The sequence below is a fragment of the Peromyscus eremicus genome, chromosome 20, assembly GCF_949786415.1.
Source record: "Peromyscus eremicus chromosome 20, PerEre_H2_v1, whole genome shotgun sequence".
NCBI classification, from domain to species: Eukaryota; Metazoa; Chordata; class Mammalia; order Rodentia; family Cricetidae; genus Peromyscus; species Peromyscus eremicus.
The window spans coordinates 41,782,475-41,796,249 of NC_081436.1; the positions used below are offsets into that span (position 1 = coordinate 41,782,475).

At 45.3% G+C, this 13,775-nt stretch overlaps 1 protein-coding gene across 1 annotated transcript in view; it reads left to right on the top strand.

Moving 5' to 3' along the window:
- The window catches only part of Washc5 (WASH complex subunit 5), a 51,683-nt gene that overhangs the window by 34,159 nt on the left and 3,749 nt on the right, over positions 1-13,775 (top strand). The window contains exons 19-28 of the mRNA XM_059247439.1: positions 1,183-1,362; positions 2,476-2,600; positions 4,935-5,097; positions 6,266-6,368; positions 6,459-6,538; positions 7,392-7,495; positions 8,293-8,422; positions 9,943-10,039; positions 12,008-12,161; positions 13,491-13,578. Coding sequence (XP_059103422.1) covers positions 1,183-1,362; positions 2,476-2,600; positions 4,935-5,097; positions 6,266-6,368; positions 6,459-6,538; positions 7,392-7,495; positions 8,293-8,422; positions 9,943-10,039; positions 12,008-12,161; positions 13,491-13,578 — 1,224 coding nt within the window. The remainder of the gene's footprint in view (positions 1-1,182; positions 1,363-2,475; positions 2,601-4,934; positions 5,098-6,265; positions 6,369-6,458; positions 6,539-7,391; positions 7,496-8,292; positions 8,423-9,942; positions 10,040-12,007; positions 12,162-13,490; positions 13,579-13,775) is intronic.

Sequence of the window (13,775 nt, forward strand, 5' to 3'; positions counted from 1 at the left end):
CTAATGAAAATAAGAAAAATACTCAGACACAGACAGGAATTTAGACAAGAATCTACTATGCCACCACATGATGAAATTGAAGAGGGGTGGCCCAAGGTTGTTAGAAAACCAATCTTATTTTATGGAGAAGTTCAATGTAATCCTATAGAAATATTAGATTCGAAGAGATGTAAGGAAGATGTTGTTTCATATGGTGTGCATTTACCCTGTGTGAAGCAGATATTAAACTCAGGGGCAACTCAGAACAGAATTATCCCTCAAGACTGGAAAAATTGGCATCAGTAACATTGGAAGCTGGTCCTCAGTTACAATGGCATGTATGGTGGAAAGAGGAAGCTAGGGCCATAGAAGAACAAAATAGGGCTAGAGGTATTAATATTTCCCAAGAGCAATTGCTAGCCAAAGGCCAGTATGCTGAATTACAAAGGCTATTTGGATTTGATGAACACACCTTGGTGCTATGTCAGTTAGCAGCCTTAAATGCTTGGGACAAGGTTAAAGAACCAGAAAAGAGTTCTGAGTCCTTTACTAAAATTATACAAGGTCCAAAAGAAGCCTTCACTGATTTTTTTCAAAGATTGACCCCAGCTGTAAATAGAATATGCATCAGATCCAGAAGTCAGACAAATATTAATCGAATCTTTGGCTTTTGAAAATGCTAATTCTGAATGCAAAAAGGTGATCAGACCTCTAAAGGAAAGATCGGCACCGATAGATGAATGGGAGGCCATACCCTCTCTGAGGAGTGGATGGGGGGCGGGGAGGGGGGAAAGTGGGGAGTGAGCAGGAGGAGGGTAGGAAGGGGGAACTGTGGTTGGTGTGTAAAATAAAAAAAGAAAAGAAAAACTTCTAAAGAAAAATGAAAAAAGAACAAAAAAAGATTGTTTCACTTAAGTGTTAGGTGTATAGTAGTAGATGTCCATCAGCAGATACTGGTGAAGTCATCAATATTCATCTTTATATCCTGCGGATGAGGCTTTCTTTCCAAATTCATGCAGTCTGTCCTTGGCTGAGTGTCTAACAGCACTGTCAGTCAGCCTAGCTGCAGAAGGAAGGATTTCTAAACTTTCAACTGTATCTGAAACCATGACTAAGGTTCCTTAGTGTGTCGTTTAAGGTCTAGTGTAGGCGTTAGTGTTGACAGTTTGCTCCCATTGACCATTTTCCTGTCCTTCTGTACAGCCAAGTGAGTTGATGCCCAAGCTGAAAGATCTGGGAGCCACCATGGATGGGTTCCATCGTTCTTTTGAGTACATACAGGACTATGTCAGCATTTATGGTCTGAAGATTTGGCAGGAGGAAGTCTCTCGAATTATAAATTATAATGTGGAGCAAGAATGTAATAACTTCTTAAGAACAAAGGTATTTAAGAATTTTTTTTAATTCTTGACTATATCTATTATTTCTTATCTTTAAAATACACACTCCAAATCTCAGGAATACCAACAAGAAAGATTTTAGATGTTGTTTGGTCTAATAATTTGACTGAGAATCCTTAGGTCCCACAGAACACCTTCAGGAGAGTTGACCTGGACTTGTCTTCACGGAGCTTTCTGTGCCGAGGAGAAAGCAGGTGTAACTAGGTGGCCGGAGCGGCTGCTGCTCTTGTTGTCAGAGCCCAGGGCATTGAGAGCGAGAGTCGGGGCTTTCTTGACTCTGTCAGGCTGTTCGGTCCTTCCACAGCAGCTTGACTGCTCTGTCCCACCAGCATGCACGGGCTTCTGCTCTCCTCGGTCCCACCCAGCACTTGCTGCTGTCCACTGCCTAACTTCAGCTGACCTTGGGTGCCGTGAAGGTGCCTCCCCAATGGCTGTCCAGTATCTCTACATGGTTATTGGCCATGTGTGCATATCTTCTCTGAAAAGTGGGGTGCTTTTCTTTTTTTCTTTTTCTTTCTTTTCATGAGTCACAAAATAGCACCAAATTCAAGTGCCTTTGCTTTTAGGCAGCATGTCACAAGGACCTGACACATGCAGGTGACACTTTCAAAAGATGATGTAAGCTTATGATATTTTAGATTACACTGTCCATCTCTACTCACGAGACAAAAAAACCTAAGTCTCTCTGTCTCTCCTTATTTCTCACTTTTCTGCAGCCCAAGCCAGTGTCCAACTCATTGTTTAGCCAAGGATGACCTTGAACTTCCTATCCTCCTGCCTCCGCCTCCCTAGCTCTGGGCTTCCAGGCTGCATCCCTGTGCCTGGTTGATGTGGTGCTGTGGATGGAAGCCAGGGCTCTGTTCATCCTAGACGGGTACTCTGCCAGCTCAGCCACATCTCCAGCTGTCTCTAACGGTTGTTTCCTTTCTTATGTTCTGTGTAGCGTTTGGGACCTCTGGTGTTGGTTTAAAAGTTTCCTCTTCAAAACCAAGCAACATTTGTCATTCTTCATGCAGTGCTCATGAGATTATGTAAAGAGAAGATACCCAGTTACACTGTCAGAGTTGAACTAGACATTTATGGTCTTGTGTTCTAGATTCAAGACTGGCAAAGCATGTACCAGTCCACTCATATTCCAATACCTAAGTTCGCACCCGTGGATGAGTCCATAACGTTCATTGGTCGACTCTGCAGAGAAATCTTGCGGATCACAGACCCAAAGTAAGTCTTTCTGAGTATGACTGAGCTTCAGGCCACAAGACGTCGGAGCCTGTGTCACTGAGGTGTGCTTTCTTGTCCCTAGCCCTGGCCCTGTACTTGTCAACTCATCCTGACCTCTAAAGATGGCGTGCTTATTTCTGAGCCCAGGACCCAAGTACTTACTAAGAGTCATTATCTACTGATCACTCAGCATACTACCCGAATCTACATACTTACTCATACTTACTCCTTGTAATAATCTCAGGAGCTAGGCACTATCATTATTGCCTTACCACTTTAAAGATGAAGAAATCAGGCGCAGCAGCTTACTCTCCTGCCCAACATGACACAGTTGGCAGGCAGTGTCCCTAGAGCATGCCAAGCTCTAGCTCCCAAAGAGCTGCTGGTCAAGGTCACACCATGTGCAGTGAACCCACATCCTGGTCACATGGGTTCATGTGACTTTAGCAGGGAATGGATGAAAATCTCATGTGATTAAAACTATTCCTGAGACTATCTGGTGGGTACCACAGTACCTCCCAGTAAATCCAGCTAACCCATCACCTCTTCCTTTGCACCTCAGATGAAGCAGTCCACTAAGACCAACTGAGGAACGAGCAGGCTCATGTCTTGTGGCTCTGCCTATCCCTGTGCACATGCTCCCAGAGGACCACGATGGGTGGAGTTGCCCAGAGAAAGAAGTGCTCTTTTCTCTTCCCACCTACCCATGTCTCTTTGAATACATAGGCATTCCTTAAACACTCCATACTGCCTTCTAGACTAGGTGCATTTTATCTCAAGATTTATGAAAGTCAATGAACTGTAGATAAACTTTTTGAGATTTCTAGCCGAAATATTGTTTTCTGTTACAGGTAAGAGAGTAAATGGTCCTTTGTGTCAGTGGCTTGAATCACTGAGCCCTTCTAGAAACTACCCTACCTAGCACCCTGCTCACACTTTCATGGAGATTAGATGTGGCTGGGAATTCATTATCAGAACTAGGATCCTCTCAAATGTCACATCCAAAGTGCCAGCACAGGGGAACAAGAGGAGGCCTTGAAGCCTGAGCATAAAAGAGATACCCACTTTTGCAAACCTTCCTGAGTTGTTTTTTTCCACATTTACTTCTAAGTCTAACTTCCTCCCTCCTGAGGCTTTCAGCTCCTTCTTAAGCCCCATGTGGATGGTGGTGTTTATAACGTGAGGCTACATGTATGGATGGTGGATGGTAGTGTTTATAACATGATGCTACATGTATGGATGGTGGATGGGATGGTGGTGTTTATAACATGAGGGTGTTTATAATGTGAGGCCTACATGTATGGATGGTGGATGGTGGTGTTTATAACATGAGGCCACATGTATGGATGGTGGATGGTGGTGTTTATAACATGAGGCCACATGTGTGGATGGTGGATGGTGGTGTTTATAACGTGAGGCTACATGTGTAGAGTTTGTCAGAACTGCAGAGGCTGGGACCCGCCCCTTACCTGCTGAATCAGATTATCTAGGAATGGAGTGTGGACTCCTGTGCCTTCTGTAGGCTCTCCCAGTCACTCAGGGCCGCTCCTCCACTGCTTGAGAACCAAAGCTTTGCAATTATAAAACCGTGGTGCCAGGCCTACCTGGTCCTCTATCGTTCCCCCTCTAACTTTGGGTGAAGTGGCTTGTGTTTCACAGCTATTCTGAGGTGGCATAGGACAGCACTGAGTGCTCAGTAGATGATGCTGGGTTTTTGCCACTCTTGTCATACTATATTCCCGAGACTAAGAGGAATCACTGAGAGGTTCCTGGAAGATGCGTCCCTGCCATCGAATGAGCTGGGAAGAAGCACATAGCTTTATTTTCCCTCTCTGATGTCAAAGATCCTAAGTTTCTTCTTTACCAGTGGGATTGATTCCAGAGACTGTCGAGAAACATCCTGTAAAAAGGTAACTGGGCTCCGGAGTCCTCGAGCCTGGCAGCTGAACGTACCTTGTCTTCTCAGCGTGGTTCCCAGTAGTAGCTCAGCCGAGTGGAAATAAATGAAACTGAGGAAGCAGCATACAATAGGGAAAGGAGGCCTAGTAGAGGTTCACTTCCTGTGACGTCAGGCAGGCGTCAGGCAGGCTAGAGTGAGTACCCGGACAGAAGTGAGGAAACACGAAACACGAGTCAGAACCAGTAGTGCCTGCTCACACCTGCAATCCCAGCACTCGGGTTGAGGCAGGACTGGTGCACGCCCAGGTTATGCAGACTACATAGTAATACCGTAAAACAATCGAAGACATGTAGCCCATGCCCTGGGTTGTGATACCCCAGCTCCCATCCCACACCTGTGAGCAGCTGGGACTTTGGGTTGTACTTTTGTTTTAGAATGACATGTTATATAGACCAGCTGAACACTTGGTATGACATGAAAACTCACCAAGAAGTGACCAGCAGCCGACTCTTCTCAGAAATCCAGAACACCTTGGGGACATTTGGTCTGAATGGATTGGACAGGCTTCTGTGCTTCATGATTGTGAAAGAGTTACAGGTGAGCCTCGAACCCCACGTCAGGTACTTCTATCATTGCTGTGGTAAAATATCTGATGAGCAACTTCAGGATGGAAGTCTGTATTTTGGCTCACAGTTTAAGAGTCTGATCCATCGTGGAGGGGAAGGCCTGGCATCCAGAGTGGCTTCCACTGTGGTCACACGAACATGAGGCAGCTGCTCACGCTGCTCCTGAATCAGGAGGCAGAGAAAGATGGATGTCAATGCTTGGCCTGCTTTCTGCTCTTAATTCAGTCTTGGATCCCAGCTTATGGGGTGGTGGTGTCCCTGTTTGGCATGGGTTTTATCTTTGCCTTTAAGCCTCTCTGGAAACATACAGACACACTTTGGTGGTTCCAAACCCTGCCAAGAAGACAAAGACTGCCTGTTATGGACCTGCATGTCTGGTTTTTACCCGAGAAGCATAACAAAAGGTCTCACCTGACAAATTAAACTCGGTGTCCTTCGTGATATCTCACCTGATGTGAGGCATGGGTGCCTTTAGTAGGTAGACAAGAACTGATAGTAAACGAGAGTTGCTTTGGTCAGCATTGTAATTTTATGGGTAGACTGCTTTAGTTAATTTCAATTCAGGAAAGAGAGAATTGTGTTTGAAGCCTTTGTAGTCAGTTTTCCTGTGTCCCACCCGACCCTGAGGTCCTGCAGCCGCTTATAAAATAATCATTCAGAGGCTTATATTAATTACTAACTGTATGGCTTATGGCAGGCTTCTTGCTAGCTAGCTCTTTCATCTTAAATTAACTCATTTCTAGTAATCTATGTTTTGCCACATGGCTATAGTGTTACTGGTCTGCTGGCATCTTGTGGCTCCCTGGGCAGCCAGCTCACATCTCCCCCAACTCCGCCCTTCTTTTCTCCATATCTCTGCTTGGATTTCCCACCTGCCTCTAAGCTGCCTTGCCATAGGCCAAAACAGCTTTATTTATTAGCCAATAGGAGCAACACATATTCACAGCACACAGAAAGACATCCCACAGCAAGCCTTATCTCCTCCTTCTAGCCACTGCTTCTAGTAGGAACCTGGGTACCTGCTACCTTCCCACTTAGAGGACGTGTGACTGAGGTGGATGATGTTCTGCACAGCATTTGGGTTAACTGGAGTTTTAGGTTGTTAGGTTTGGATTTTGATCATGGCTTCTTGTTTGTAGAATTTCCTCAGTATGTTTCAGAAAATTATCCTGAGAGATAGAACTGTTCAAGATACTTTAAAAACACTCATGAATGCTGTCAGCCCCCTGAAAAGCATTGTAGGTAAGTGTCCTGATGCTCACCAAGGCAGAGATAATGCTGTACTATAACCTTTCTGAATTTACTGGATTAAGATTATATTTTAACTTTCAGCAAATTCAAGTAAAGTTTATCTTTCTGCCATCACTAAAACACAGAAGATTTGGACCGCTTACCTGGAAGCTATAATGAAGGTATGTATGGGAAGCAGGATAATCAATACTATGTAAAGAAAGTATGTTATGGGGACAGGAATAATAAACACTGTTTTGTAAATTGCTGTTTTCCTATGACTTTGTGTTTGTGGAAATACATCTTTTCGTGGTTCAAACAGAAACAGAACTTCTGCAACTTCTTGTTATTTCTCACACCATTCATTCCTTTATCCTTCTCTCTGGAGCCACCACTGACTAGGCTTTCCGTGGACCCACAGCTCCCCACTTGCTTAAGAAAATGTGTTCTTTCTGAAATGCCTCCAATTAGAAGTGCTTCTGCGCAAGGGAATAGGAATTTTCCTCCAAGTTCATGGAATGTTCTGGTCTGTCTATTCACAGGTCAAGTATCTATAATCTGTAATCCTCGCAATATTACAACAGGACAGTTGTTCTTTCTCTCTTGCATCTGCCTCAATGTTAAGAAGCAGGGATCTTGGGGAGCATAAATTATCCATGTGCTATGAATAAAACATTGTGTCTTTGAAAATGAGGAGTAAAGACAAATGAACCAATTAATTATTTAGATGAAAACTGGCTTCTTTTAGAATCCAGGCACCTACTTTGTATAAGCAAGGGCATAGTGAAACCACTGACCCGACTGTTCCATGAGTGTTATGAAAGGTTTATTACAAATATGAAACTGCAATGTGGTGGCTCTCTGGTGGTAGAGAGAGAATAGCCAGAGGCATTTGGAAGAGGCATGGCCATGGCTGCCTTGGAGACAGTGTAGCCGACTGGTGACTGTCGAAGGCTCTCCAGCTCTGTTTGCATGCTGGTGGTGGCCCCCAAAGTGCCCTGTGTGTCACCTTTGTGTTCTGTCACTTGTTCTCAGGTTGGGCAGATGCAGATCCTGAGACAACAGATCGCCAATGAGCTAAATTCTTCCTGTCGATTCGATTCCAGACATCTGGCAGCTGCTCTGGACAACCTCAATAAGTAAGTCCCAGGGTTTGAGACAGCCACCTGTGAGCTTGGGCTGCCCACCTTCCAACACCCATGTTCACATCCTGTTCCTTTAAGGTCTCTTTGGGTTTTAACATGTATTGCTCATATAATATACAGCAGCACTACTAGGCTCGTGTCCCAACTTGAAAAACTATTGTTAACAGAATCTACAAGAACTGCTCTAAAGAGCTAGGCAGCAGTTCCTCAGCGAGCAGGGGAAAGCAGGCTAATACATCCTGGGCTGCACACAGACCCTCCCTCCCCAGCTGTTCTTCTCCTCTCTTTCTGCTCAGATAATAATCCAAGCTTCTCCAGCCCAACATCAGCTCTGCTAACAAAACAGTTCTTAGAAACAGTTTGCCTAGTTCATAAAATTGTGAACAGTGAGGGACTGGAGAGACGGCTCAGCAGTTAAGAGCACTGGCTGCTCTTTCAGAGGACCCTGGTTTAGTTCCCAGCACCCTGTCAGATGGCTAACAACCACCTGTAACCCCAGCTCCAGGGAATCAGAGGCCCTCATCTGGCCTCCATGGGCATGCACACACACACACACACACACACACACACACACACACACACACACACACACGATTTTTTTTCTTTTGTAATCTCAGTAGTGAAATCACTTGATTTAGCTTTACTCCAAGAGACAAAGTGACTCTAGGTCAGATTTGACAGTGACACACAGTCACAGGCTTGTGGATTGGGAGTCAAAGGACAAGACTTGGGTACAGATGTATAAACTCAACTGACCACTCATGTTTATTGCTGCTTCTCTCCCCCATTAGGGCTCTCCTGGCCGACATTGAAGCCCACTATCGAGACCCTACGCTTCCCTACCCCAAAGAAGATAACACACTCTTGTATGAGATCACAGCCTATCTGGAGGCAGCTGGCATTCACAACCCGCTGAATAAGGTTAATGACTAAAATTTAAAATTGGGTGGGGGATACAGGGCTATGTGGTACAAAAGGTGACTTTGTCCAGGTAACAGGTCACTGTGGAAATATTCCAGAAACCTGCATACAGCCACCAGAACCCCATGCTGTCAGGTTCCAACCTTTTGTAAATGGTGTCACCTCCCTGGCTGTGAGACTGACGTTGGTCAGGGTTCTGGAAAAGTAAATGCAGTGCCTGTGCATGTTCACCTGGAGTTGGAACGGTCACACTGCTCTGTCTTGCTTGCAAACACTTCCCCTTGGTGACCAGCAGGAACTGCAGTGACAAATGCCAGGCTCATCCTTCTGCAGCTCCGAGTTCCAGAAACCACTGAGTGGTGCAGGGTTTCTCACAAGTCAGTGCTAGATCTCGCAGGGCGGTACCTGTCCCAAACTGACATCAGTTGCCTGTACTTGTGATGTATCTTCCTAGTATGAGTGTTTATATGTGTTGATGCAGAAACATGTCCATTTTAGAGGGTTACCCTGGTTACTTTCCAAGATTTTAAATTATAATAATAAAACCCTGTCTCAAGATAAAACTAAGGTGATGAGCCTAAAGGGCAGCTGACATCTGAGTGCTCTGTGCTAAGCAGCCCCATGAAACAGGCCATCTTTAGGTGAGGAGCCTGAGGCTTGGAGAGATCAAGGACTTCCCTGGGCCTTCACGCTAATGGGCAGAGCTAGCCAGTGGTAAGAGCCTGGGCTGGAACCAGGGTGCTGTGCTGTCTTCTGTGGACTGAAGGCCTGCTGAGGGATGGTATGCCTTTGTCTGCCCTGATTTTTCTGCCATGTTATCTGGGAGGGAGACTGCCTGTGAGAAGCATATGACAAAGGAGGACTTTGATTTCTTCCTGAGCATTTGCTGTCGCTCTCTGCTCCCTGGATCTTTCCTCTCCTCCTTTTTGTCTCAGGCTCCCTCTCTTCCCTTACATCTCCTTCACTATTTTTTTTAAAGATCTATTTTATGTGTATGAGTATTTGCCTATGTGTATGTATGTGCACCATGTGTCTGCCTGATGCCCAAGGAGACCAGACGATGGTGTCAGATCCCCTGGACCTGGAGTTAAGGACAATTGTGAGCTGCTGGGTTAGTACTGGAAACTGAACCTCAGTCCTCTGAAGAGGGTTACCCATCGTTAGCTGCTGAGCCATCTTCCCAGCCCCATACCTTCACCACTCTTGATTTTGCTGTCCCTTGCCATTCTTACTCGTCACCTCTTGCCCCTCCTTTTAGAATTATTACTAGGATTGCAGGGAGGAACTCTAGGCTGTAAGCAAAGCTGTTCTCTCCAGAAGGACTAAAGCGTGTAGGTGTCTGTATTTACATGGGGCCATAGGTAAGTAAATATCCAAAGGCAGCAAATGATGGGACTCTCCCAGCTGGAGGCAGTCAGAAGCGCAAACTGAAGGCATAGCAGAGCTCCCTGTCTGAAACGTGTTCTGTGATACTCTGTAATATGAAGAAACCATGCATCTCTCCCGTCTTTCTCTTCCAGATTTACATAACAACAAAGCGTTTACCCTACTTCCCGATCGTCAACTTTCTCTTCTTGATTGCTCAGTTGCCAAAGCTTCAGTATAACAAAAATCTAGGTATGATGCCAAGGTTTGCTTTGTAATCATCAAGCAGTAGAACAATGTGTAAGGACAGCGTTCTGATTATAATGCTATGTCAGACATCAGGTGTTTTTGTAACCAAATGCACATGGAGGAAATGGTGTCATGCGCCACTGCAACATAATACTGTTGATGGAATGTACACAGTGGGTTCCAGATCAGCTGAGCACGCCTGCCTCGTACAGAGTGTGCAACATCTTGACTTGGTTCTCTTCATTCAATGCATAAGTAGCTGATTAGGTATGAAAGAAACTTCTTTGTGTCCATGTTCTGTTTATACAAGTGTCCATGTGCTGCTGTTACAGTGTAGTTAAGGAGACAAGATCTCAGACTATAATGTACACATGGTTACATGTCAGAATATTCGCTACAAACAGTACATACCCAAGGCTTTTGATACAGTGTCCTGGCTAGTAATATAACTAATTATTTTGTTGATGGTTTATTGTGAGCATCTCTATAATTACCTAGGAGATTCCCAGGTCCTTCCTCTGCCTTCAGACTTTGCATCTAACTAAATGGAATTTTTTTAATCCATTGTATATTTAGTTGGTTGAAAAAGTACCATCAGAACCTAGCACTAGAGCCATTCAGTCACTAGCACTGTAAGGACATGTCTACAAATTGTACTGTATTACTGTTTTCTTCAACACTTCAAAATGTATCTCTTCCTCATTTCCTTCCTATCTCCTCAGATGTTTTTAAAGTAAAATTGTAGAATCTCTTTAGTTTTTTTTTTTTTTTAATCCTCTCATTCAGAAACATTCACTGGTCCTAGGCATTGTTCCTCTGCCAGTTCCTATTAGTTGTCCCTGTTGCCAAGCACAGTGCCTTGGATCAGTAGTTGCTGGGTAAGGAGGGCACAGTGGTGACTAGATTCCAGCTTGGCCTCTTCCCACCAAGTGCCCCCAAGTGCTGACTCCTTCTGTTCATCTTGGTCAAACCAACTAACGACCATCCCATGTTAGTGGAAAGCTTTGTCTCCATATTCAGAAATGCTCATCTCTCAGTGGCCCCGGGACTATTAAACCTTTCCTCACAGACTTTGGTTTGCCAGTTCCTTTTCTAGAAACTAGTTTTCTCTTTTACGTTAAGACTTAGGAATCATCCAAATTATTGTTTGCATCTGTTGTAAGGTAGGGTCAGCTTCATTATCCCCCCACCCCCTCCTTGAAGCTATCCAATTTCAGTGTCATGTTCTTTTTCTCCATTAACTTGCTGGTTGTGTTTGTAGAAAGTCAGTGGATCGCCTGATGGTCAAACTGCTTTGGGACTCTGCCCTGATGCACTGATAGGTCTGTCTTCATACCAGTACTGTTGAGTGTAACCTTACAGCCTTGAAGGCAGGCAGTGTGCATCTTCTAACATTTCCATGTTTCCCCGTGAAGGCCCTAAACTCCACCCCCTGCTTAGCATAGCCATCCAGGCCGGTGAGAGTCTCCAGATTTTGACAGAGTCCACAGTGAGAAGGCCAGGCAGTGGTGTTCAGTCACATCCCAGTCTTCCTTCTTCTACTCTCTGGACTTCAGCAGATTTGTTTCTTAGCACTCAACATTGTTCTTAAAAATCATTTTAAAACATTTTAACCAGAATTTTAACTGATTCTACTTAATAAGGTGCTTCTGGGTATCTAGAATGCCATGCTACCATTAACTGAAGGCAGTTTGAGGTGATTTTTCTTTTCTCATTCATATTAATGTCCATCTTAAGTCTTCACCATAGTGGGCATTAATAGTGCAGAACAAAATAAACAATAGTGATATGAACTAAATCCTTCAGACATTAGGATGTTGCAGGAACTTCACAGCTAATTCAGGAGGTCGCCCAAATTGCTATTTCCTCAAACTAGTCACCTGCCAGCCCTGATGACATTGACGAGGCTGGTACTAAATGAACGTTGTCAAAAGCAGGTAGCTCACTGGGTGTTGTAACTTTCCCTCACAGGCATGGTCTGCCGGAAGCCTGCCGACCCTGTGGACTGGCCACCACTCGTCCTGGGACTTCTCACTCTGCTGAAGCAGTTTCATTCCTGGTACACCGAGCAGTTCCTGGCACTGATTGGCCAGTTTATTCGCTCCACAATGGAGCAGTGCACAAGGTACAGAGGACCAATCAGAAATAGTGGAACTTAGTGTCACGAAAAGGGACAGAGCCCCTCATGGCTGTGCTGGCAGGAATAGGGGGTAGCTGCTTCTCCTCCATAAACAAGTCAGGGCACCTCCCCATGTTTGGGGCACTCACCTCCAGTGCTTACCCTTGATTACCCTGCCAGGAAATTTTCCATAGTGGTACTGGCAGGACATCATAAGACTGGATCTTGACGGAGATTAGTGGACGTTGTTAGATTTCTCTCTATGAGAAATAGTGACTCTGACGTGTTGGATCCAGCTCTCAGAGCCCAATGAGCCCTGCCCTCCTGCTGGACTACTCCTGAGACATGGCCCCACTCAACAAAGGGGAATCACATTTCTCAGTGTGTGTAAACACCACTAAGACATGCCTCCACTCACAAAAGTGGAATCACACTCCTCAATATGACCACCGCCAAGACATGGCTCCATCACTAAAGGGAAGTCACACTCCTCAGTGTGACTACCACTAAGACAGGGCTCCTCTCAGAGAAGGGGAGTCACACTCCTCAGTGTGAGCACCACTAAGACAGGGCTCCATCACCAAAGGGAAGTCATTCTCCTCGATGTGAAAGGCTAGTTCATGGTGTATAACCAAACAAGAATCACAAGTGGCTATCTGATAACAAAACTTAGAAACCTTCAATCTCTTCTAGTTCTTTGCTCTCTTCTCTTCAAATGTAGATTTTCTAGGATAGGAAAAAACAAAAGCCATGGCCCTAGGATGCTGCAGCCTGAGCTACTCTGCTGCCCGAAAGGGTCAGCCAGGCTGAAGCATTTCTGTCTCATTACATTGTAACTTAACAGATTACCATTTGGTTGTTTTTACATTGTAACTAACAGATTGCCATTTGGTTGTTTTGACACTTATGACACTAGCCTTTTCCCTTGACACTGAGGAAGCACTCCTTTTCAGTGTGTGGCTCCATATCTTGATGGTGGTCACACCAAGGCTTTCTGTAATTACATATGTTCGCATGCCTGTGCATGTACCACTCACTGCAAGCATGGGAGGTCAGAAGACAACCTTCAGGGGGCCAGTTCTCTTCTGCCTCGTGTGGATTCTGGGGATGGAACTCAGGACATCACGCTAGATGGCAGGTGCCCACTGACCCGTTGCACCAGCCCGTGCTTAGGTTGTTTCTGCAGGGTTGGTTCCTAAATAAGAGCAGGATAATTATTCATAGGACTCAAGAGGGTGCCCTGTGGATCTGAGATAGACTTGGTCTGCTGATCATTAGTCAAGTCAGGGCCCATTAACATACAAAGCAGCTGACTGATGCAGACTTATTTTACAGCCAGAAGATGCCTGAGATGCCTGGAGATGCTGTGGGTGCCCTTCTGTTCCTGGAGGACTATGTTCGGTACACAAAACTCCCCCGCAAGGTAGGCCACAGAGAGTAAAGGATGACAGTAATGACCTGTCCATAAGTGTCAAAACAGCAGCCTGGGTGTTCGTTCTCAAGGTGAAGTCCTGCAGATCTTCCGCTGATGCCCCTCAGCCCCTCCCACTGCTGTACAGGCTCTCCATGGAGCCTCCTCCCTGCACAGTGCAGGGCTTCTGTCCCCTCCTCACTCTCCAC